A 26667-nucleotide genomic window follows, 5' to 3' on the forward strand; every position below is an offset into this window, starting at 1 on the left:
GATTAGAAGGCTGATATCTTTTCCACTACGCCCGTCAAGGAAGACACTAGCAATGCCTTCTTTTTCTAAAAACCAAAATAGTCCAGTTTTCAAGAACTTGAAAGCCAAAGAAAACGAGTAAAATTATGAAGTAAATAGCCATTTAGAAATAAAAAATTGATGACTGAAACGTGGAGCTAGCAATGCAAGCTTTTGTGTCAACCCCCCCCCCCCCCCCCCCCCACTCCATCCCCAAAGAAAATGCATACACCAAGCAAAATTTGATTCAGCAAAGTGGAAATTCAAAGCATTCATCAGTGTAAATAAAATAAAAATGAAAACAAGTATTATTAAAAAAATTAAAAAAATAAAAAAAGTCGTCAAAAATGACCAGTCACAACCAATGAACAACTCAGCATGAAACCCAACAGGAAAAGCATGTTACACATAAGGCAAAAGAAAAAAGATTTACGGTCCACAAAAGTCAAGGAGACCAACACAGCGGATTTGAATAATCCCTTGGCTGCAATAGAAACGGGAGATTCTCAAAAGCCATAAGCCCGGCAAAGAAAAGCTTGCGGAAAAATCTGTTTGGAGGGGGGGGGGGGGGGGGGGGGAGAGGGAGTAGGGGAAGGAGGAGGGGAAGGAGGGAGTGGGGAAAAGGGGGGGGATGTAAAAGGGGGACACAAAAATGTACAAGTATGAAAGGCAATGATGTTCACTGGCAAGACATTCTTTCTGTCGATTGGGTTTTCTTTACTCCCTTTTTGTCTGCTGTTTTTCTCTTCAATTGAATAGCCATTTTCCAGGGGTGTTGGTCAAGAATTGAATTTCTTCTCAAGAGTTTCTGCAATTTTTGGAAATTTCTGGCAGTTTTGGGCACTCACCATGAAAAAGTTTGGTGAATCAACAAAGTTTTGGGTGATTTGATATAAGCTTCAGTGTTTGGAAAAAAGGCATCACATTGAGCAGATAGTGACCCCCCATACATCCCTCTGAAGACTTCCCCCCTTTTAGACTTTGCTAGTACACATTTTCTGTTCATAACCTCAGTAAATGATCTCCATTTTAAGACTCTCACTTCTTCTTCTTCTTCTGCATTCGTGGGCTGAAACTCCCACATACACTCGTGGTTTTTTGCAAGAGTGGAAGTTTACGTGTATGACCGTTTTTTACCCCGCCATATAGGCAGCCATACGCCGCTTTCGGAGGAAGCATGCTGGGTATTTTCGTGTTTCTATAACCCACCGAACTCTGACATGGATTACAGGATCTTTTTCGTGCGCACTTGGTCTTGTGCTTGCGGTGACACACGGGGGTGTTCGGACACCGAGGAGAGTCTGCACACAAAGTTGACTCTGAGAAATAAATCTCTCGCCGAACGTGGGGACGAACTCACGCTGACAGCGGCCAACTGGATACAAATCCAGCGCGCTACCGACTGAGCTACATCCCCGCCCAAGACTCTCACTGATTTAAGACCTGCACATTTTCTCAGGCTTCTGAATCGGTATTCCTTAATTCACTTCTTTTTTCTAAACTTCATTTCTTGTGTTCTTCGTTCACTTGCTAGTGAAGCTCACGACAGTAACTGCCAACAACAGAACATCATCGCCTCTTTACCAGGGGAAAAAACAACCAACATTAAAATCAAAAGGATTTTTTTTTTTAATAAAAAAATAGGCAAGCAGCAAGAGATGAGAAAAGGAGAAACTAATCCCTACTGTCGAGTCTTCCCAAGCTACCAGACAGCTCCGATTTCTTCTTACGCGGCCGGGGCGCTTCCGGCATTGTTTCCAACAGCATTGAGTCAGTGTACGCTGAAGTGCAATCAATCAACACTGCTAATTAATATCAGTTCAATTAGTGATGCTAATTAACAACAGTGCTGGTCATCCTTGGTCAGAGTGACAGAACTCATGTGACGTGTTATTTTTCAAGGATTCCATTCTGTTTCCCTTGATACTAATTTTTCCTCGTAAATGACTTTCTTGTCACAACGTCAGTTTAGATTTAGTAAAACTGATGAAATGTTGACAAACAGGTGACATTGTACAGAATTTTAAAGAAAATATGGAAATGCAGAAAAGTTATTAGCATTAGTGTTTGGAACAACCAAAAGAAAGAAAAAAAGAAAAAAATCCAAACAAAACATAACAAACATGCATTCAATCACTCATTGGACACGAATGAACAGATAAAAAAATCACAGGCAGTCGCTAAACTTCTTGCAGTCACTAAAGTTTTCAGTCCACTACACTCAGCATGCCCTATTCCACCTTGCTGACAACACGCACACCATTTATGCCAAAAGAAAGGGTTGTGTACACAAAGACGCTCAAACACAAATTAACACATGCACTCATGTACATGTGTGAACATATATATTATAACAGATAGTTGCAAGATACAAGATACTGCTCACACATACACAGATACATAGAAATGCTGTCTGCATACATGCATGTAAACACACATGGAGAGAGAGAGAGAGAGAGAGAGAGAGAGAGAGTGTGTGTGTGTGTGTGTGTGTGTGTGTGTGTGTGTGTGTGTGTGTGTGTGTGTGTGTGTGTGTGTGTGTGTGTGTGTGTGTGTGTGTGTGTGTGTGTGTGTGTGTGAATGTAAGTGTGTGTTTACATGCATGCGTGTGTGTGCGTGTGTCTCTTGCAACCTTTACCTCTGTCACTCTCTCCCCTACTCAAAGCACAACACAAATAGGTAATAAAGTCCAAGTCTCACCTGTAGCCTCAGAGCGAGAGCGATGATGTGTTTTCTTGGCGGAGGGAGGGGAGGAGGAGAGGAGGGGGGACGGTCCTGTGGGGCTGTGCAAGCTCATCATGACCTTGGGTGCTGGCATCGGCCTGAGACAAACAAACTTCAATTGTAAATCTACACAGAATTGATTTCTTCAAAACAGTGTCAGAAAACCTTACTGAAATTTTTGGGACTTAAAAATTAAAGTGTGAGTTTAGCGGGAGCGGTCAGCGACCATAAACTCTATTTAAACGAGACAGATATGCAGCAAAAAGGGGGGGGGGGGGGGGGAGGTGTAGAGGTAATGCAGGAGGAAGTGATAGCAGAGTCCCGGGGGGAATGGAAGAGGGTTGGAGGGCTATGATGAGAGGAGAGCATCTGGAATGAAACAATGGTAACAGATAAGGGAGTCCGAGAGAGCGCAGCGGCCAGCAAGCAAGTTCAGCGATTTTCAGTTCTGCAAACCCCCCATCCCCCCCCCTCCCCTCCCCTCCCTCCCCCCCCCCTCCCCCCCCCCCCCCGGTGTCTGTATGCGTGTGTGTATTAGCCAGTGACAGTTGCCTAGTGTTCTACAATTGCAGCTAAGGGGGGGGGGGGGGGGGGAGCATTAGTGAGTAGTTTAAAGATAATTACCCTTCTTCTCAGGTCCTTATTTCTCTTTAAAGGCATTCATCCTGCAACTGTTTAGGACAGAATTTTGTTGAAGAAAACAAGGTAAAGCCTTTTATATAATTATATTTATGTTCACATGTACAATATTGGAACCCCACATTGGGACATGCAGGACACCGTTAGTGTTATCCTGGGCAGGGTTGTAGCTCAAGTCGGTAGCACGCTGGCTTTATAACCAGTTTGTCGCTATTGGCGAGGGTTCGAATCCCATGTTCGTCGAGAGATTTATTTCTCAGAGTCAACTTTGTGCAGACTGTCTTTGGTGTCCAAACATGTCTTCTCTGCTTCCCCATCCAAGCTGTAACTGTCCTCGCCTCTTCGTCTCCAGCTCTTGTTTTATCCATGTGGGCAAACATGTCTTCTCTGCTTCCCCATCCAAGCTGTAACTGTCCTCGCCTCTTCGTCTCCAGCTCTTGTTTTATCCATGTGGGCAAACAAAGAGAGTTACCTCACACAAAAAGGGATCTCTATCCCACTCTGACCAAAACAAGGGAGTTGATGAGGAGCACAGTGGAACCTTCCCTAGCGACCACCCCTCAATCACGCCCACCTTCCCTAGCGACCACCCCTCAATCACGCCCACCTGCCCACAACCATCATTCAAAAGGACCCCAAACTAGTTTTTTTCTCTATATACAGTCAAACTCGCTTAAGACGAATCACTGGGGATCGGAAAAAAAGTTCGTCTTAACCAAAATTCGTATTAAGAAAATTGATTGATTTTTTTTTTATGTCTTGTACATTTTATGGTGTTTCAATTTGTTTCTTTCGCAACTTTCGTGCTGCTTCACGTTTGGACAATAAAGTGACATATTCAGTTACATGTTCATGTGTGTCTCCTGTTGAGTGATGATTGTTAGTTTGAGTGAGAGTGAGCACACATATGTTTCATCCAGTTGTTACGTTTTTGGTCACACACACACACACTTACACTGTCCACATTCGCGGTGTTCCTATCATTTGTCCGGAATCACTTACCTTGGCGACGGGTAGCAAACCTTGGCCAATTTTTATTTTTTTTTTGGTTGCAACATGATGTTCAAATCCAAATCGAAAGCACTGACTGACTGATAAACTATCGCGAACCGGCGAACGCAAACGTTGAGAGTGTGGTTTCCCTTGTCCAAGGGAAACCACTCTGGCATCTATATTTTTTGGCAATGGCTTCCGTTCAAAACATTGATGTTTCGTTTTTGGTATTCGCGAAGGAAATAAACGTCAGTCAGTCATTCATGTTCAGTGTCTGAGCTATCAATCACTTTGATTCTAAATTTGAAATTGTTTTGTGAGTACAGTGTAATCAGTTTAACTTTATTCAGTGATCGGTTGAGCGATGGTTCAAGCAGTCGACGCAAGGGAAGACTTTGACACATGTATTCAAACTTCTCAAATTCCCATGATATGTCGATCTCGGGACGAGTTTAAAGATTTCTTCATAAGCGTGAGTAAATTACAGACATTATGCATGCTTGGGAATCCAAAAAGTGCTCGTTATAAGCATAAATTCGTTACAAAGAATTCGTTTCAAGCATTTTTTTTAAGCATGAAGAAAGAGGTATTCAGTTGGGAACTTAAAACTAATACGTTATAAGTCAAAATTCGTAACTAGCGTGTTCGTTTTAGGTGGGTTCGACTGTAATTCATCTCTGCATAACAACCTCTTTAGGTGGGTCCCTTGGGTGGTCGTTATTGACAGGTTTGACTGTATTAGGCCAAACAAAAATATACGTTGGCTTTGGGTAACGTGACCAAAAAAGATAGGGTCGGTACGTCAACTTTTTTAATTTTAATTTTGATTTTTTTTTAATTTAGTCAATTTCAAAGGAGGTTACTTCCCTTAGTCTCGGTATGGTTCGCAAAATGTGCCAAAAGTTTTTGTGGTGTTTTTAGAAATAAAAAAAAATAAGTTTTTGGGGTCGGCGGGAAAAAAATAGGGTCGGTCGTGTTACCCTAAACCAACATGTATTTTTATTTGGCCATAAGATTGACTGCAGCTCAACCTCTAGGCTTCCCCTCAACCTTCAAACCCTACCAATCAATTAAGATTGACTGCAGCACAACCTCTTGGCTTCCCCTCAACCTTCAAACCCTACCAATGAATTATGATTGACTGCAGCACAACCTCTAGGCTTCCCCTCAGCCTTCAAACCCTACCAATGAATTATGATTGACTGCAGCACAACCTCTAGGCTTCCCCTCAGCCTTCAAACCCTACCAATGAATTAAGATTGACTGCAGCACAACCTCTTGGCTTCCCCTCAACCTTCAAACCCTACCAATGAATTATGCATTGAGAGGATTTAGCCAAACCGTAAAGAGTCCCATTGGGATCAGCATTAATCACAAGGGCTTGCGTACCTGAGCTCCTCGTTCAGGATCAAGTTCTTCAGTTTGACACCTTGGGAGTTTTTCCAGTTGGGCTTCAGGCAGTCCGAGGAGAACGCGTCCAGTATCCAGGCTGCGTTCACAGAAAACTCCACAGAGTTCCGACACCTACACATTAGGGGAAAAAACCACGATACATAAAGTCAGAAAAAGAATTATAAGTACATGGGTGGAACTGAAAAATGTCATGAATCCTAAACCAAAAAAAAAAATTTAAAAAGAGAAAAATAAAAAGGCCATAGTCGAATCCATATTTCCGGCATATATACCAGAGGAATCCCACCCATGTAAGTACAGTGGAACCCCTTTTAAAGACCCTGAAAATGAAGTCTTCCCCTCCTTTTATAACAACATCTAAAGCCTGGCTACTTCCTCTGCACAGTGGCAATTTGTTGCTGAGTTAATTAAATTTTTTCTTTCTTTATTTGGTGTTTAACGTCGTTTTCAACCGTTCAAGGTTATATCGCGACGGGGAAAGGGGGGGGGGGGGGGGGGATGGGATAGAGCCACTTGTCAATTGTTTCTTGTTCACAAAAGCACTAATCAAAAAATTGCTCCAGGGGCTTGCAACGTAGTACAATATATTACCTTACTGGGAGAATGCAAGTTTCCAGTACAAAGGACTTAACATTTCTTACATACTGCTTGACTAAAATCTTTACAAACATTGACTATATTCTATACAAGAAACACTTAACAAGGGTAAAAGGAGAAACAGAATCCGTTAGTCGCCTCTTACGACATGCTGGGGAGCATCGGGTAAATTCTTCCCCCTAACCCGCGGGGGGCCAGCAAAAACACCCACTCCGCATTTAAAACAGCCAGCCTGTTCTTTTTTACATTTAGTCAAGTTTTGTGTGTGTGTGTGTGTGTGGTGTGTGTGTGTGTGTGTGTGTGTGTGTGTGTGTGTGTGTGTGTGTGTGTGTGTGTGTGTGTGTGTGTGTGTGTGTGTGTGTGTGTGTGTGTGTGTGTGTGTGTGTGTCTGTGTGTCTATCTGTCTGTCTGTCTGTCTGTCTGTCTGTCTGTGCGTGTGTGTGTGTAGAGCGATTCAGACTAAACTACTGGACCGATCTTTATGAAATTATACATGAGAGTTCCTGGGAATGATATCCCCGGACATGTTTTTCGTTTTTTCGATAAATGTCTTTTACGACGTCATATCCGGCTTTTTGTAAATGTTGAGGCGGCACTGTCACACCCTCATTTTTCAATCAAATTTTGGCCAAGCAATCTTCGACGAAGGCCGGACTTCGGTATTGCATTTCAGCTTGGTGGCTTAAAAACTAATAAATGAGTTTGATCATTAAAAATCGGAAACTTGTAAATAAAATTATTTTTTTTATTAAACGATCCAAAAATAATTTCATCTTATTCTTCGTCATTTTCTGATTCCAAAAACATATACATATGTTATATTTGGATTACAAACAAGCTCTGAAAATTAAAAATATGAAAATTATGATTAAAATTAATTTTCCGAAATCGATTTAAAAATAATTTCATCTTATTCCTTGTCGGTCCCTGATTCCAAAAACATATAGATATGATATGTTTGGATTAAAAACAAACTCAGTAAGTTAAAAAGAATAGACATACAGAAAAGCGTGTTATCATGCTCAGCGCGACCACTACCGCATTATTCTGCATGGCTTGTCGATTTCACTGCCTTTTGTCACGAGCTTGACTAATTGTTGTTATTTCGCCTTACGCGACTTGTTTAAAAATGTATTTCTTTTTCTTTATGTGTCCAGGCAAAAGGGCTCAATATATTATCCTCTCATAAAACAGCCTGGACAGATCTGTGTGTGGTGGCGCACCTGATGGTTTACACAGGAAGGAAGATACCTTTACCAATTGGCCTGAACGAAAATTCAGGTAAAACCAACTTACCTGTGTAAAAGGTAGGGGTGCACAGCCTCGGCCACGTCGTGCATGTGAATGTACATGTTGAGCAGCTGAGGCAGGTAGAAATCCGTCTCCATCTCCGAGAAGCTGAACATGCGATTGCCTGACAGAACATAACAAGATAATATTAACAATGTACTCACCAGAAAACAGCGACAAGAAAAAATGGACAAATGGACTAGTTTCGACACGATGTCTTCTTCAGCAAATAAAAGAAGAAACGACAGAAAAAGAAAGAAGAAAATGAGACAAGAAGAGGACAGACAAAACGACCCCTAACGTACAATTAAACAAGTCGCGAAAGGCGAAATTACTACATTTAGTCAAGCTGTCGAACTCACGGAATGAAACTGAACGCACTGTATTTTTTTCACCAAGACAGTACAGCTTCGTCAATCCCCGCGAGAAGGAAATCGCTCACCTCCCACGTGCAAAACGCAGTGATATGCACACGCCAGAATAGCGCGGTAGCGTATTGTGCTAAGCAGGAAAGCGCGCTTTTTTGTATTCGTGTTAACTTTCTGAGCTTGTTTTGAATACAACCTATCATATCTACATGTTTTTGGAATCAGGAAACGATAAAGAATAAGATGAAATCCTTTTTGGATCGATTTCTTAAATTTTAATCGTAAGACTAATTAATCTATTTTCGTTAATTGTGATCACATTTTAAGAGTAAACATGACATATGTATATATTTTTAGATTCAGAATGTCATGAAGAATACAATGCAATCAATTTTAAATCTGTTTGCGAAAAATCGATTTTAATGACAACTTTAATGAGCAAACTCATTAATCAATTTGTAAGCCTCCAAGCTGAAATGCAATACCAAAGTCCGGGCGTCGTCAAAGATTACTTGACCAAAATTTCAACCAATTTGGTTTAAAAATGAGAGCTTGACAGTGCCGCCTCAACTTTCACGAAAAGCCGGATATGACGTCATCAAAGACATTTATCAAACAAATGAAAAAAACGTCTGGGGATATCATACCCAGGAACTCCCATGTAAAATTTCATGAAGATCGGTCTAGTAGTTTTCTCTAAATCGCTCTACCTTCACACACTCACACACACACACATACACCACACCCTCGTCTCGATTCCCCCCTCTACGTTAAAACATTTAGTCAAAACTTGACTAAATGTAAAAAGAACCTCTCACCTGCAGTCCCTTGTTCCATTTCTGACAGAACTTAATTTTGTTTAAAGATTTTCCAATGAAATATTTGCATGAAGCCTGAAAGAACATGACAGATTCTCTGCCAGAAAAAAATCATAACAAACGCTTTCTACATGTTTCAAGCTTTCTAAATTGTATATATATTATTATATATGGTACTTGTAATCATTTGCAAAATCTCATCATAAGAGCATGTTTTAAAAAAAAACCAGCATTGCTTGTTGTGCTCCGTTGATTTCATTATATGTATGCTGCAGTATTCTTTAGAAATATTTGAATAAAAGCATTTTAAACCAAACATTTACTTTTAGTTAATCTATAGTATTTATTTATTTATTTGCTGTTGCTTTTCGGGTCCAGCGGACCATAATAGGCCAAATCAGGACCCCAATCTATAGTATACACTCTTCAAAAAAAGTTAAGGATCGGTTGAAAAAACGGATCTAATTATAAAAAATTGCCAAAAAATCATTAAAATGAAACATCGACATAATAATTAAAAGATTAATGTGTTTAAATTAACAAATGAACAGTGAGTCTTGACCTAGAATTTTGTTTGGCAGGCAGAGTTATTTCCCTTTGTGGGACTTCTCAAAAGCTTCTGCATTTTGGAAGAAAAAGGGTGTTTTTTATAGCCCCATGAAATTTGCGGAACGCACGCCAAGGCAAAAGGTTGTGATGCACATGCTACAACAGGGTCCTGGCTGTGAACATCGCTCACCAGCTTGTGTTTAAAGGTTGACACGCTGACACAATTATGCACAGTAGCAACATGCCCCCCCACGAAGAAAACTGAGCGATTTGGATAGAGGAAGGGCAATAGACCCTATCGGTATTCCAAGCTCTCGTAATCTCTCGCAAGCTTCAGAGCATAGCAAAGCATGCGGTACAGCGATCTCGTGCGAGCTGCACAAGCGAAGGTTCGAAGTTCTCGCGATGTTCAAAGCATAACAAAGAGCGTGTCTCGCGAGAGCTGCTCAGATACCGAAAAGGTCTATAGGATGGCTACAAGACGGTGTTGCTGCCAGGCAAGTGGCCCAGAGGCTTGCAGTGGCTCCCTCTGTCATCATCAGACTAAAACAGAGATTCCAAGCAACTGGAACTGGAAGAGTTCAGGAGCGACAACGTTCTGGTCGGCCCAGAGTCACCACACAAAGAGAGGATCGCTTCATTCAGAGGCAGGCCATGCAACAAAGGATGGCTACGGCAAACAACATTAGGCAACGCCTACAAGCTACCACCAACACTGTTGTTAGTGGTCAGACGATCCGAAACCGCTTACACAACTTTGGCTTGCGTGCAAGGCGTCCAGTCCGAGGAACAACCCTGACTGCTAATCACCGAGCAGCTCGCCGAGCCTGGTGCACTCAACATGTGAGGTGGCAACGTCAGCAGTGGGCTCGGGTGTTGTTTACAGATGAGTCCCGCTTTTGCTTGGAACCTGCTGATGGTCGCATCCGAGTGTGGAGGCGTCGTGGAGAGCACTTCGCAGAAGGCGCTGTTCTGGAACGACAGCGTTTTGGCGGAGGCTCTGTGATGGTCTGGGGAGGGATCAGCACACGTCTAAGGACACCTCTGTACCATGTAGTGGGCAACTTGACCAGTGTCCGCTACCAGAATGAGATCCTGCAACCCCTGGTCGTTCCAGCCCTCCAAGCGATCGGCCCTCGTGCGATTCTTCAGGATGACAACGCACCTCCCCATCGCTCTGCAGCTGTAAACACCTTCATCCAGCAGGCCAGGGTCAACAGGATGCTGTGGCCAGCCAACAGCCCGGACCTGAACCCCATAGAGCACATGTGGGACGAGCTTTGTCGTCGGGTACAGCAACATCACCCTCCTCCTGCCAATCTGGGTCAACTGCTGCAATGGCTCCAGCAGGAGTGGAATGGAGTTCTCAGAGCTTTTCATATATATATGCAACCTGATCCACTCCATGCGCCAACGATGTGTTGAATGCCTGGCACACAACGGAGGGCTCACGCGTTATTGACACCGATTCACATTGTTGTGAATTCCATTTTCGAGGGTTGTCACGTTTGACACACTCTAGCTAAATTGTCGCTGCCGCGTTCGATCTTTGCTTTTTTGTCATTACTCCTTGGTTGTTCAATTATATAATTTTTAAAAAATGAAAGAATTCGGTCTTGTCTGTTTTGTGTGGCGTGCTTGTAAAAAAGTGATCCTTAACTTTTTTTGAAGAGTGTACACAGACATTTCATCCAAATGTGATACTGATAGATACATAAAACATATACAGTTTTAATTGTCCAATTTGTTCAATATTTTATATATCCCTGCACATATTCATCTTTCCCTAACGCCCAAACGTACATTTGAGAAACAATGTTAATGGTTGGACAAATGACACAGATGTTCACCTGATAAACCCAGGGTGACAAAGTTCAACGCTCAAAAACACAGACTTGCCAGAGAGACACTCAATGCAAGCATACGCACACACATGTATGATGTAGATGTAGATGTATGCACAAACACAGATTCACTCTCTATTTTCTCTATCTCCCACTGTCCCTTCCTTTCTTTCTCCCTCCTTATTTTTACATTTAGTCAAGTTTTGACTAAATGTTTTAACGTAGAGGGGGGAATCGAGACGAGGGTCGTGGTGTATGTGTGTCTGTCTGTGTGTGTGTGTAGAGCGATTCAGACTAAACTACTGGACCGATCTTTATGAAATTTGACATGAGAGTTCCTGGGTATGATATCCTCAGACGTTTTTTTAATTTTTTTGATAAATGTCTTTGATGACGTCATATCCGGCTTTTCGTGAAAGTTGAGGCGGCACTGTCACGCTCTCATTTTTCAACCAAATTGGTTGAAATTTTGGTCAAGTAATCTCCGACGAAGCCCGGACTTCGGTATTGCATTTCAGCTTGGTGGCTTAAAAATTAATTAATGACTTTGGTCATTAAAAATCTGAAAATTGTAAAATAAATATTTTTTTTATAAAACGATCCAAATTTACGTTCATCTTATTCTCCATCATTTTCTGATTCCAAAAACATATAAATATGTTATATTTGGATTAAAAACAAGCTCTGAAAATTAAAAATATAAAAATTATTATCAAAATTAAATTTTCCAAATCAATTTAAAAACACTTTCATCTTATTCCTTGTCGGTTCCTGATTCCAAAAACATATAGATATGATATGTTTGGATTAAAAACACGCTCAGAAAGTTAAAACGAAGAGAGGTACAGAAAAGCGTGCTATCCTTCTCAGCTCAACTACTACCCCGCTCTTCTTGTCAATTTCACTGCCTTTGCCATGAGCGGTGGACTGACGATGCTACGAGTATACGGTCTTGCTGCGTTGCATTGCGTTCAGTTTCATTCTGTGAGTTCGACAGCTACTTGACTAAATGTTGTATTTTCGCCTTACGCGACTTGTTTCTTTCTCTTTTTGCTTGCTTTCTTTCTGTCTTTCTTTCTTTCACTCACTCACATCACATCACTCACTCACATCACTCACTCACATCACTCACTCACATCACTCACTCACATCACTCACTCACATCACTCACTCACATCACTCACTCACACACATCACTCACTCACATCACTCACATACATCACTCACATCACTCACTCCACTCACTCCACTCACTCACATCACTCACATCACTCACTCACATCATGATCACTCACATCACTCACTCACATCACTCCCTCACTCACATCACTCACTCCCTCACATCACTGACACTCACATCACTCACTCACTCACATCACTCACTCACATCACTCACTCACATCACTCACTCACTCACATCACTCACATACATCACTCACATCACTCACTCACTCACATCACTCACTCACATCACTGACACTCACATCACTCACTCACATCACTCACTCACTCACATCACTCACTCACATCACTCACTCACTCACATCACTCACTCACATCACTCACTCACTCACATCACTCACTCACATCACTCACTCCCTCACATCACTCCCTCACATCACTCACTCACATCACTCACTCACTCACTCACTCACATCACTCACTCACATCACTCACTCACATCACTCACTCCCTCACATCACTCACTCACTCACATCACTCACTCCCTCACATCACTCACTCACTCACATCACTCACATCACTCACTCCCTCACATCACTGACACTCACTCCCTCACATCACTGACACTCACTCCCTCACATCACTGACTCCCTCACATCACTGACACTCACATCACTCACTCCCTCACATCACTGACACTCACTCCCTCACATCACTGACACTCACATCACTCACTCACTCACATCACTCACTCACTCACATCACTCACTCACATCACTCACATCACTGACACTCACTCCCTCACATCACTGACACTCACATCACTCACTCACTCACATCACTGACACTCACTCCCTCACATCACTGACACTCACATCACTCACACTCACTCATTCACTCACTCACATCACATCACTCACTCACATCACTCACTCACATCACTCACTCACATCACTCACTCACATCACTCCACTCACTCACATCACTCACATCACTCACTCACTCCCTCACATCACTCACTCCCTCACATCACTCACTCCTCACATCACTGACACTCACATCACTGACACTCACATCACTGACACACACATCACTCACTCCCTCACATCACTGACACTCACATCACTGACACACACATCACTCACTCACATCACATCACTCACTCACTCACTCACATCACTGACACTCACTCCCTCACATCACTGACACTCACATCACTCACTCACTCACATCACTGACACTCACTCCCTCACATCACTGACACTCACATCACTCACATCACTCACTCACTCACATCACTCACTCACATCACTCACATCACTGACACTCACTCCCTCACATCACTGACACTCACTCACATCACATCACTCACTCACATCACATCACTCACTCACTCACATCACTCACTCACATCACTCACTCACATCACTCACTCACATCACTTACTCACATCACTCACATACTCACTCATAAAAGACAGTTAAGCCATGCACATCAACATCCCAAACATCCAACAGAGCTCCAAACCCCTGTCCCACTGACGCTCTTCAACTCACCTAGATAGGTCTGCACCCCAGGCTCCTTGGAGTTAAAGAGATAAGAAATGGCGATGGACATGTCAAACAACTTGGACTCGAATAGGCGCAGCAGCCACGACTGCCTGGGGGGAGGGACTTTGCCCTTCCCGCCCCTCCCGGCCGACGGGCCCAAGGGTGGCTTGTCAGTCACTTTCTCGCTGTCTTTGGACTTTCGGTCCTTGAACCTGAATGGCCGCGGCAAACACAAAGCTCTTTTGGGGACAGAGGCCCGTTGGGAAGGATCCGCTGGGGCGTCCTCCTCTGACGATTTGGAAGCATCGTTCTGTTCTGACTCTGACTCGGTCTTTTCGCCTTCTGTTTGACTTCTGTCCTCCGTTTCTGTCTGACTCTTATCGTCGCTGTCTGTCACAGAGCCAGCAACAACGTCTGTGTCGTTCGCCTCTGTCTCTGCATTCTGGGACGGATGGGGAGGATCGTGTGACTGGCCTTGGGAGGTGTCTTTATCTGTCTGATTTAGAAACAAAGAAGTCTGCATTTGCTTTAAGAGGTCTTTCGATATCTGCGCCTCAACTGTGGAATAGGACATGCTTCGTTCCAACAGGTGGGCATGGGGGGAGGTGGGTTGTTCGTAAATCACTTGATTGTGCACCATAGCCTTCATGGCTTCCCTCGAGCGAGGGCAGTGTCCCCCTCCCCTGCCTCTGCTTTTTACTGCCTCTGCAATCGCCGGCAATCTGTGAGCTGAGCTTTCACAATCTGCAGCTGTCCCGTCGTCAGAAACCACCTCCTCCTCATCTTCTTTCAATGAGAAAGTCACATGTGCTTTCTCAGCACCAATCATTTTTTCAGGTAAACCGTTTGCCAGTGCTGTCACTAATTCCTCCATTTTTTCTGAGCCGTGATCGCAGGAACACTCAACGGCCCCTGCAACTGTTTCGCTCGGCGATTCGCCCAGCTCAGGATTGAAAGCGTAGTTTCCGTTCACCTCGAACTTGCCACGCCCCTCAGGGTCGTCCAGACACTCTCTGGCGCTATCATGGTGATGGTGGACAGCGGCTTTGTGGACCTGAATGTCGTGAAGCTGGCATTTCACTCTCATCTCGCTCGCCATGGCAACCAGCAGACAAGCCAGCCAGAGTGAAAAATCTCAGCTTCAGAAACCAGGAAAATCTTGTCGGACTTGTTTCTGGCACCCACATTCAAACTGGAGTCGGTAAAGTTTGATATGCGTGTCCTACTGGATCCCGATTGGTGAATTAGTTTGTGTCTTGAGTTCAGAGTCAACTTTATCACACACTGACTGAACAAACATCCTCTTCTTTTATCTCACCCTGTCATTCTGTGATGGGTAATGTAGAATGCTGCTGTTGTTTGAATTCTCACAGCAGCAAAACTCGCTCAGCTCACTGCACAACCTGAAGAATTCTTGCGAAGATCTTGGATAAAATTAAGAAGCAACAGCAATGTAGCTGCTGCCAAAAGAATAAAGATGATGAGCTATTCTTTGGAATCAAACAGAAGCAAAAAAGTTGAGCCCTCCTTATAAATTAAAATCCTTAAGTGAAGAAAGAAACAGGTTGAGCTTGAGGTTCCCTGTTGAGGCCTGAGGAAGAGTGACCTGGAATTCTCCAATTAAATCTGAAAATGAAGGAAGAAGGAAGGAAGGAATTGTTGAGCTATCCTGACATGAGAAGCGAAGAGAGAGAAAGATGTGACCCTCTGATGGCTGGAATCATGGAGGACCTGACATGAGAAGCGAAGAGAGAGAAAGATGTGACCCTCTGATGGCTGGAATCATGGAGGACCTGAAACAAACAACACATTCATGGTAAGGCTTTGTTTTGTGCAGGAATGAGAGATCAAGAGGAGGGGGGGGAGAGAGAGGGGAAGAGAGAGAGAGAGAGAGAGAGAAAGAGGGGGAGAGAGAGAGAGGGAGAGAGAGTCAGAGAGAGAGAGTCAGAGAGAGAGAGGGAGAGGGAGAGAGAGAGAGAGAGAGAGAGAGAGAGAGAGAGAGAGAGAGAGAGAGAGAGAGAGAGAGAGAGAGAGAGAGATCAAATCAAATTTTATTTTTCGAGGGTTGTGGCATAAGCAATACAACAAGCTTTTTTTCAACCAGCCCTCGCCCAGAGAGGGGGGGGGGAGAGAGAGAGAGAGAGAGAGAGAGAGAGAGAGAGAGAGAGAGAGAGAGAGAGAGAGAGAGACAGAGAGAGAGAGAGAGAGAGGGGGGAGAGAGAGGAAAAGAGAGAGGGAGAGATCGACAGAGGAAAAGAGAGAGAGATAGACGGAAGAAAAGAGAGAGGGAGAGACGGAGGGAAAGAGAGGGAGAGACAGAGGGAAAGAGAGGGAGAGAGAGAGAGTGTGTGTGAGTAATTTACATGCGGCTGCATCTGTGCATGCCTGTGCATGCTTGTGAGTGCTTGTGTGTGTGTTGTGGTACAACTGCATACGTCTAATACAGGTATTCCGACCAAAACAAATGTAACAAGAAGGGCAAAGCCCATACGACTCACATGCTTGACCTTGACATGACCTTGACCTTCAGGGTCAAGGTCAAATAACTAAACCTAGCAATGACATCATACACTAAGAACTGCTTTACACATTTTTCCAACCAAAATACATGTCATGCAACACAAAGCTGTTAATTCAAGACATAGGAAGTACAATGGTGCTTATTGGCTCTTTCTACCATGAGATATGGTCACTTTTAGTGGTTCACTACCTTATTTTGGTCACATTTCATAAGGGTCAAAGTGACCTTGACCTTGATCATATGTGACCAAATGTGTCTCATGATGAAAGCATAACATGTGCCCCACATAATTTTTAAGTTTGAAACAGTTATCTTCCATAGTTCAGGGTCAAGGTCACTTCAAAATATGTATACAATTCAACTTTGAAGAGCTCCTGTGACCTTGACCTTGAAGCAAGGTAAACCAAACTGGTATCAAAAGATGGGGCTTACTTTGCCCTATATATCATATATAGGTGAGGTATTCAATCTCAAAAACTTCAGAGAAAATGGGAAAAATGTGAAAAATAGCTGTTTTTTAGACAACATTTATGGCCCCTGCAACCTTGACCTTGAAGCAAGGTCAAGATGCTATGTATGTTTTTTGGGGCCTTGTCATCATACACCATCTTGCCAAATTTGGTACTGATAGACTGAATAGTGTCCAAGAAATATCCAACGTTAAAGTTTTCCGGACGGCCGGACGGACGGACGTCCGGACGGGGGGGACGGACGGACGGACGACTCGGGTGAGTACATAGACTCACTTTTGCTTCGCATGTGAGTCAAAAATGACTCCCTCTGAGCCTCCTTACTCGATGACATAAACAAATCCAACAAGTCGCGTGAAGCAATATAAAAACATTTAGTCAAGCTGTCAGCATCAAAGTAACATATTAACACCAAAAATCAGTCATCGCCGAGACTACGAGACTATTTTAAGATAGTCTCGACTAACCACACCAAAAGACCCAGACGGGTGACACTCGTCTCCGCGTAGCGTGCGAACGCATTACTTACCAAACCTATTTTCTGTAATTCTGAGCACATTTTTAGATACTTATATGTATATATTTTTGGATTCAAGAGAAATTGCGGAATACGATGCATTCATTTTTAAATCTGTTAGTAAAAATTCGATTTTAATGACAACTTTAATGAGCTAACTAATTAACTACCGTATTTGACGGACTACAAGCCGCGACTTTTTTAAAAAAAAAATCGCATTGCGGCTTATAAAAAGATGCGGCTAAAACGTTACCTAAACTTGAATAGCATTCACCTAATGGAAGTCGCCGCGGATTTTCATTTCGCTCGATTACCGATACTTTATTAGCTCTCTACTCAAGACTCGGCGCTTTTCTCTTTCTTTCGCGAATCTTCGTTTGTCAACAAGTCGTCGTGACAAGATAGCGTACAGAGAAACACCGGAAGTATCAGGATCTCGCGCGCGCGAGATTTCGTTTTTTTGTGTCTCGCGATAGTTGGAGGAGCGAGAGCCGCCATGTTGTGTTTTCGTCTGCTCGAAATGTGCGCAAAAGTCGTAAATCATCCCCAAAAAGCTTATTCTGGGCGGGACTACATGTACATGTGTGTGTTGGTTACAAATTGTGTGTGTGATATTTTTCTTCAAACTTTTTCACTTTTCTTCTTTGTTTCACTTGTTTATTCTCAGAGCCGATTTCGCCAAATACCGTACTTTCGTTTGCCTGGTTGTTTTGATTGATTGACACGATCTGATTATATTTTTTTCGACTGCGGCTAATATAGTGACGCGGCCTATACGTGGCTCGTCCCAATTTTTTTGTTAAAAGTCGGGGGTGCGGCTTATAAAACGGTGCGTCTTGTAATCCGTCAAATACGGTAATTTTTAAGCTCCAAAGCTGAAATGCAATCCCATAGTCCGGACTTCGTCGAAGATTGCTTGACCAAAATTTCAATCAATTTGATTAAAAAATTAGGGCGTGACAGTGCGGCCTCAACTTTTACAAAAAGCCGGATATATGACGTCATCAGAGATATTTATCGAAAAAATTTTAAAAAGTCATACCCAGGGAACTCTCAGTCTCATGTGAAATTTCAAGAAGATCGGTCCAGCATTTTTTTTCTCGGAATCAATGTATACACACACACACACACACACACACATATACATCACCACCCTCGTCTCGATTCCCCTTCTATGTTAAAACATTTAGTCAAAACTTGACTAAATGTAATGATCTCTGCACTTCCAGAAACCAATCTTTGTTTTGTTCTCCCAATCTTAAACAGGAAAAACTTCTGTGCATTGAAGTGTGAGCGGTTGTAATGAGTCTAACCTTCCTGCCGTTTTCCTAGAAAGCTGGTACCAGCCTCTATTCTATCACATGTTCAGGCTTGGATTTATTTTCCTCATCAATTTCACCAAAATGTCCGTCACGTCAATGTTTGGCACATTTTCTGAAGTTTAAGCCAGTTCTTGGCATCAATTTTCCAGCACTGTGAAAAAGTGGCGCTGTTCCGATATAAATAGTGACAGCAAAAAGTTTTGGGCAATTTAATGTGAGCTTTAGCGTTTCACTGACTGCACTAAATGAAATGTCACATCTAGCACTTTGAACTTTCACATAAAAAATGAGGCAGTCATCTGGATTCCAATACATTGCTGCCACACATACACAAACATGTTGTTCACCTATCTTCTCTTCTGTTACACTTTAAACTTGTACTGGTCACTTCTCCCATTAGCATACAACTTACAAGTACAAAGAATACAATAAATGATGTGAAATCTCCACTATTTCCATGCGTGCGCACTGTGACAAACACATACACACACAAGGCACACATGTTGTTCAGCTTCCTTCTCCTATTCTGTCACACTTTAAACATTCAAGTTCAAAACACTTCTCTCTTTAGCATACAAGGAAAAAGACAATGACGCGCAATTTCAATACAGCAATCTTCCTGTAAAACACATGCACACACACTCACTCCTATAATCCTACATGTACACATGAAACAAAAACCCTCCTGAATCATCACCAAGAAAATGTAACAATAATGTGATACTGATACATTTAAACTTCCCTAAGGCCAAAAAAAAAAAATGCTTTGGTTACGGTTTCCCGACCGACCGTAACTTTTTGGGCCGACCCTAAACTTTTTTTTTGGTCCTAAAGCTAAAAATAAAATGAACCAAACACATACATGTATACACAAAAAAAAAAACCACACACACACACAAAAACCCACCGAAAACGACAACACCACGGCACAGAGAAAACATCGATCGCCGGCGAGCAGACAACAACAAGCCCGACAAGGGACACCACTCCGCTTTTTACAACTCCCATATCCAAGGGAAGTCAGTCTCGTGCATTCGTTCGTTGCGCGAACGTAAAAAGATGTCGTCTGCATTTGCAATCGTATTCGGAAAGTGCGTTTGTTTGGTTTAGTTTATTTGTTGCTTAACGTCCAGCCGACTACGCAGAGCCATATCAGGACGAGGAAGGGGGGGATGAAGGGGGCCACTTGTCAAGCGATTCCTGTTTACAAATGCACTAACCCATTACTTGTGTCCCAGCAGGCTTTAGTAAAACTAAATTAATACCTACTGGAAGATTACCAGTTTCCAGTATGTTAAAATAGGCTTAACCTATCTACTGCTGGACTTACATCAGAACACTAACAGATTAAACTATACATGAATCGCGAGACAAGCGGCAAGAGAAGAGATTTTTGGAAAAAATACAGGTGAATGAGCAAGAAGGCAGAAAAAAGAAAAGAATTCATGAAGAAAAAGAGAGCATGACAGGAAAGAGGAACCAAAAATCTACCTAACAGCAAACTAGAAAGCTCCTGCGGTTCCAAAAACAGGAGGGGCCTTTAATTTCATAACCGCAGTGCCCCACTGCGGGAAGGAAAGTGCGTTCATATCGAACAAACACGACTGATAAGTCGGTACTCGAAGAGTGCAACCTTGGTGGACATTTTTCATGATTTTCATCCAACTTTGGACGGCAAACTGTTCGGGATAAAATGTGTTGGGTCGACGAAAATAAGTGCCGAGCCCGAAGACTCTTTCGAACTGGACTTTGGCATGACTCTCGAAAACTTGGAAAGTTTCCACATCAAATCACTTCACTTCAAGTGTGTTCGTTTGACTCCTGATGGCAGTGAAGTGGACGAACTAGCTGCAGAAGAAGTGCAGAAAACGAAGCAAAAATCTGCATTTGATGTACAAAATGCAGCGAAAGTACGATCTTTGCCTTCGTTGAAAGTTTCAACAACAAAAGAAAAACAAAAAACAAAAAAAAGTTTAATCGACCTACCTACCCTATTTTTTTTGGCCATGAAACCGTAACCAAAGCATTTTTTTTTTTTGGCCTAACTTGGATTCAGATACGCAATACTTTACAATGTTTTTCACATGCCTCTTATCTAATGTACACAACCAGAAAATAAGTTGAACAATACCATTACCTTAAAATCAGATCAGCAGTACGTACAATGCACAACGCATAATGTTTCCACTGCTGCTAGCTCCGACAGGTCAGTCGCCAATGACAATTTCAATTCAAACCTACACTGAAAGCGCGCTGACAAAGTAGAAAAGAGAAAGTGGTGCACATCTGGAAATTATGACTAAGAGCTCTGGGTTTTCTGTTGTTACTAATACTACTGGAGGTTAAGTTGTGTTGTGTGTGTGTGTGTGTGTGTGTAAACATACATGTGCTCGAGTGTGCAGTGACTCTCACAGTGTCTGTGCATCCGTGTCTCCCTGCATCTGTGTGTTTGTCTGCACACTGTAAGGCCAACAACAAAAAAAGTCTGTTTACGGTAACCCGACCGACCCTATTTTTTTCGCGCGACCCCAGACTTTTTTTTGGCATTTGGGAAAGAAAAAAAATTGGGTTTTTTGGGCAAAATAACGTACAAATAATTATGATTTTTGGGGAAAAAAAAAATATCCCGACCTACCGACCCTATTTTTTTGGTCTATGTTACCGTAAACAGACTATTTTTTTTGTGTGCCTAATATGTGAGAGTGAGTCAACTCACAGCATCAATGTATCAGGATGAGATTACCAACACATCCACCTGTCTACCTAAAACTGCTGCTGCCGTAATAACACAGGTTTTCCCCTCTGAGCATTATATCGTCCACAACAAAAAGCCTCCCTACCGCACGCATACACCCCCCCCCCCCCCCCCCCCCTACACACACATTAGAGAAGTTACAATCACAAGCTGCAACACCCACATTGACGTCTGACAAGTCATAAGAGGAAAGGAACCGCTCAGAATACGTGACCTATAAAGCAAGCAACGATTGACCCAATACCTGAAAGCTTTAGCTGGCCCAGTTCGAGTCAAGAATGTTGGAACCACCCAGCACAAGCTGAGACATCTCGTCTACCTATCATGTGAGGAGTTCGCGTTCACGATGCTATTTTAACCTGCCTTGTGGCGCTGACGATGACATGGTGACCTTTCGGGTTGTCTTTCACCGAAAGCAGAACTGATTAGCAGCCTAATTACGCCTCATTCACACTGTTTACTCTATCTCCCATCCCCTTTCCACTATTGTAATTGTAAAGCTCATGTGACATACACTAAGCCTTGGAAGCAAAACATAAACACATCGATGTTGTCTTTTTGTGCGTGTGTTTATTTCTGTCTACAGGTACGCGCGCTCTCTCTCTGTGTCTATCTCACACACATAAAGTACCTGGCAAGCAAAAATATTAACCTTGAGCACTCCTTCCTCTCCCACACACAGACACGTATACCCTCTCTCTCTCTCTCTCTCTCTCTCTCTCTCTCTCTCGCACACACACACACACACAGGCACACACAACTTTCTCATGACAATCGACCATCTGACGGTTCAAGGACATTAAAGGATGACTGAAAAATATTATCATCTGCTGAAATGGCTGTACGTGTATTTGATAGCTGTAGTGTACCTGAATGCGCACACGAGCAGAGCAACGTGACAATGAATGGGAGAAAACAATGAAGGAACAAATGTGGCACTCGTACCAGTCTCTGCTCGTACTATGTCCAAGATAATATTTTACAGCTGTGACTTTAGGAGTCTAGGTAGCTCAGTGGATTGAGGACTGATCTTGTGATCCTCGGGTCAAGGGTTGGAAGCCAGGGCCGAAGTGCACGAGAAAGTAACCAGCCGGGTAAGGGAGCCAGCTGCGGTGTTGGATTGGTTGAAATTGAGATTTGTTGTGATTTCAACGAATCAGACCCCGCGGTTTGTTCTCTCCCGTTTGGGTGACACCCACTCTCGGTTCGTGCCCCTCGGCCCTGGCCACTCGGACACAGGTCAACTTTATGTGATGCCTCAGAGATCGTTTCCATGTCCCACCCCGTGGCACACAAAAGATTTTGGTCATTCCAACTGAAGTACATGTGACCGACTCCAGTCCCAACCAAACACACACACACACCTGTGAAGCGCGACTTTGTTGTTGCTGGCTTTGCACTTGGAAGAAGCAACCCAAATTTCCCAAGAATGGGACGACACCCATGGGGACGAACACCGGCACGGTTGGCCTAGTGGTAAGGCGTCCGCCCCGTGATCGGGAGGTCGTGGGTTCGAACCCCGGCCGGGTCATACCTAAGACTTTAAAATTGGCAATCTAGTAGCTGCTCCGCCTGGCGTCTGGCATTATGGGGTTAGTGCTAGGACTGGTTGGTCCGGTGTCAGAATAATGTGACTGGGTGAGACATGAAGCCTGTGCTGTGACTTCTGTCTTGTGTGTGGCGCACATTATACGTCAAAGCAGCACCGCCCTGATATGGCCCTTCGTGATCGGCTGGGCGTTAAGCAAACAAACAAACAAATGGGGACGAACAAGCACGAAATAAAACTCTTCCCCATATAAATACAATCATGTACTGTAGACGACTACACTACATACTTGTCCAGACGTTTTACATACAATAAGAGCATCCTTACACCTCGGCACCTAACAAAACAGAACAAGCATGGCTGCTCTCTTCAGATAAATGATATCTCTGGCATCAAAATCAGTCTTCCAAAGCCACACAATTAAGGACTAGAACTTCATTCTGCTCCTCAGTCTTCAAGACACAGAAACATTAAACAACAGTCATAGACAATACAAGGTATCCTTGAATGCTAGCATCAAAGCGTCATTCTAAAGCTTCAAATAAAAATCCTCGAGAATGAGACAGCTTTCTTTCTTTATTTGGTGTTTAACGTCGTTTTCAACCATTCAAGGTTATATCACGACGGGGAAAGGGGGGAGATGGGATAGAGCCACTTGTCAATTGTTTCTTGTTCACAAAAGCACTAATCAAAAATTTGCTCCAGGGACTTGCAACGTTAGTACAATATATGACCTTACTGGGAGAATGCAAGTTTCCAGTACAAAGAACTTAACATTTCTTACATACTGCTTGACTAAAATCTTTACAAAAAGGGACTATATTCTATACAAGAAACACTTAACAAGGGTAAAAGGAGAAACAGAATCCGTTAGTCGCCTCTTAGTCTTAGGACATGCTGGGGAGCATCGGGTAAATTCTTCCCCCTAACCCGCGGGGGGTGATGAGACAGCTCTGAGCAGACCATGTCAGCATTCACACCAGTACAATAAAACGTCCCCTTCACCTACACCCCCCATCCTATTCCACATCAGTAGGGAATGGTGGTTTGAAATGATGGTTGAACGTCCTGGCTGATGTAGGGCAGTCCCTATGCTCCTTCTTCAAAGGTTCTCAATTGAGAAGAGCCCCCAGGGGAGAACACATGAGAGCCTGGTTAGTGTTAGTGGCATGTAATGCTCCTCAATCCCTCTTCTCTAGATCCAGTGCACTTAGGTGAGGAAAGTACACTGAAACCCCTCTCTACAGACACACACAGTGTGTGTGTGCATGGCTATGTGTGTATGTGGGTGTGTGGGTGATTGTGTCCACGCATATGTAAAACAGACAGTACACCAAAAGCAGCGGATGAGAACGACAGACTTTTGATGGGATAACACCAGACAACAAATTAGTTCATGCATGTCAACAGGTGCTTCACTTATCAATGTTTACTCAAATCATGGATGGTTTTACAGCTTTTTTTCAGCTTTCTCTTGTTCTCCACCCACTGATAAGTTTCAGTTTATTAGGACTGATTGGGTACAACAACCTCAATCTAATGGAGCGTGAAATGTCAAACGTTATTCCCAAAATCATAAATCGACAGCATGTTAAATGTGCATGCCCTGACATCGAGCAAACTGTTACCAGTCCCATCTCAAAAAACTGTATTATACTTAGCAGATTCAGCTGTCTGATCTAAGTGTACAGGTAATTAATTCATTAAGGAGTGTGGGTGGACATGAATTCAAGTAACAGATGGGCAACACATCTATCCATTATCAACACACCAGAATCTGTCACTGAGCTGTAACGGTATCATTCAACAACTGTGCGCCTCTGTCATGATCAAACGTTGAATAACAAATTACATGCCAGTAACAGATCCTGCTAGTCCAGCCATTCAATTGCAAATAAGTGGTATTCTGTACAAATATATACACTGCCAACAGTAACAAGTACATGTATGAATTCAGCGCTCTCACAGAAACAAGCCGCGGTGTTACACAAAGATGAAAGTCAAGAATTCTTACAATCAAGAAAACTTGCTGCAAAAAAAGACTTATCTTTCAAATTAAAGTGGGTTTGAATATTACTTCAGTTTCATGGTAAACGTACCTGACACGAAGCATGGATGTGAGCTTCCTGAACCCGTCATATCTGTATGAGGATGTAAACAATGTAATATGACGCTTTTCATTTCATAATTACATCTTTTTTCTGTATCTTTCCTGTTCTCCTTTTGCGTGTTGCTACTTGTGTTAGCACTTTTCTCTGTCACACACTAGGTGGCTTCAACTTTTTTTTCAACGTTCTGTGTAAAGCTTTTCATTTTGTAGTTTATGTACATGTACGTTTTCTGAATCTTTCCTGTACGCTTTTTGTGTGTTCGTATTTGTGTTCACACTAATATCCGTCACCACCAGGTGGCTTCTACTTCTTGTTCGCCACCACAGTGTTATTGCCCAATTGTGACTAAGACTTGTTCCCTACACCACATGAGCAGCCATAGGCAGTCTTTGAGGAGTGTTTATGCACTGTTTTAAAGCATGATAATCATACCCAGGCATGCCAGCAATTGTTTTGCAAAGTCGTTGATAGGCACAAAAGAGCCTGCACATTTTTGCTGTACAATGAAGTCAGCATGGGGGAAAACTCAAGCTGATAATAATGAGGGGGAAAAAAGCAATTGATTTTTCCACTCAAACTCCTTGTGGAAATCCAATGACCAGCAACAGAAAAAGGCAATCCACTAACTGCTGAGATGCCTTGAATTTGTGAAGTAAAAACGAACAGGTGCAAACTGTATTCAGGATCAGGATTAAAAAAAATCTCTCTCTCTCTTTCTCTGTCAAGGACTGGATGCACAACAAGGTATTCAAATGATCATTCAAATTTCTATAACCCCCTGTAAATAAAGGTTAATTTTCTCTTTCTCTCTCTCTCTCTCGACTCTCCCTCTCTCCATAAGAATATCTTGTCTTGTCCATAAGATTCTCTAAACCAAAGAGAAATACAGTGAATCATAAATACAGTATATTTGAAGAAGCAATCAGGTTATCAATATAAGTGACCTAAACCTCCCAGTCCTAAAAATAAAGTAAAGTTCCATCATCATCATCTCACTCACAGTCACGGCCTCCGAACATCCACAGAAGCTCTAAACCAAACAGATTACAGAGGTCACACAGAGAGCAGAGGTCACAGAGGTCACACAGAGAGCAGAAAGCCGTGTAATGTTTGAATAAGCAATCAGGTAATCAATAGTGACCCAGAATGCAGTCAGAAAGGTGACAATGAGCAGGAGAGACCGCCTGCGACCCCCACAACAAAGCATCAGCCCGTTTCTCAACACCTGGCGCAAATTACATGTAAAGCCTCTCTCAGTCTCCTGTGCGTGCCTCCCCGACCAGTTTTAATTACTATTGCATCTTGTTTGGAGAGGTGGGGGGGGGGGGGGGGGATTGGCCCATCAATTAACCTTATCATGTAGTGATTTTTGTGGAAAATAAGAGGAGGGAGGGGAAGGGATGGGAGGCGAGGTTGCCACTGCCATGGAGACAGACT

At 42.9% G+C, this 26667-nt stretch overlaps 1 protein-coding gene across 4 annotated transcripts in view; it reads right to left on the reverse strand.

Moving 5' to 3' along the window:
* The window catches only part of LOC138979858 (phosphatidylinositol 4-kinase beta-like), a 65257-nt gene that overhangs the window by 30983 nt on the left and 7607 nt on the right, over nucleotides 1-26667 (reverse strand). For 2 of the 4 annotated variants that reach the window (XR_011460159.1, XM_070352611.1), the window contains exons 2-6: nucleotides 13992-15778; nucleotides 7681-7798; nucleotides 5764-5898; nucleotides 2719-2840; nucleotides 1704-1799 (exon numbers count right to left, since the gene is read on the reverse strand). Coding sequence is in view for 3 of the 4 variants with exons in the window: in XM_070352611.1 (XP_070208712.1) it covers nucleotides 1704-1799; nucleotides 2719-2840; nucleotides 5764-5898; nucleotides 7681-7798; nucleotides 13992-15084 (1564 nt within the window). In the remaining variant the exon portion in view is untranslated. The remainder of the gene's footprint in view (nucleotides 1-1703; nucleotides 1800-2718; nucleotides 2841-5763; nucleotides 5899-7680; nucleotides 7799-13991; nucleotides 15779-26667) is intronic. The other 2 variants (XM_070352612.1, XM_070352613.1) reach the window with 2 other exon arrangements.

This window comes from Littorina saxatilis, linkage group LG11 (genome assembly GCF_037325665.1).
Source record: "Littorina saxatilis isolate snail1 linkage group LG11, US_GU_Lsax_2.0, whole genome shotgun sequence".
Classification (NCBI taxonomy): domain Eukaryota; kingdom Metazoa; phylum Mollusca; class Gastropoda; order Littorinimorpha; family Littorinidae; genus Littorina; species Littorina saxatilis.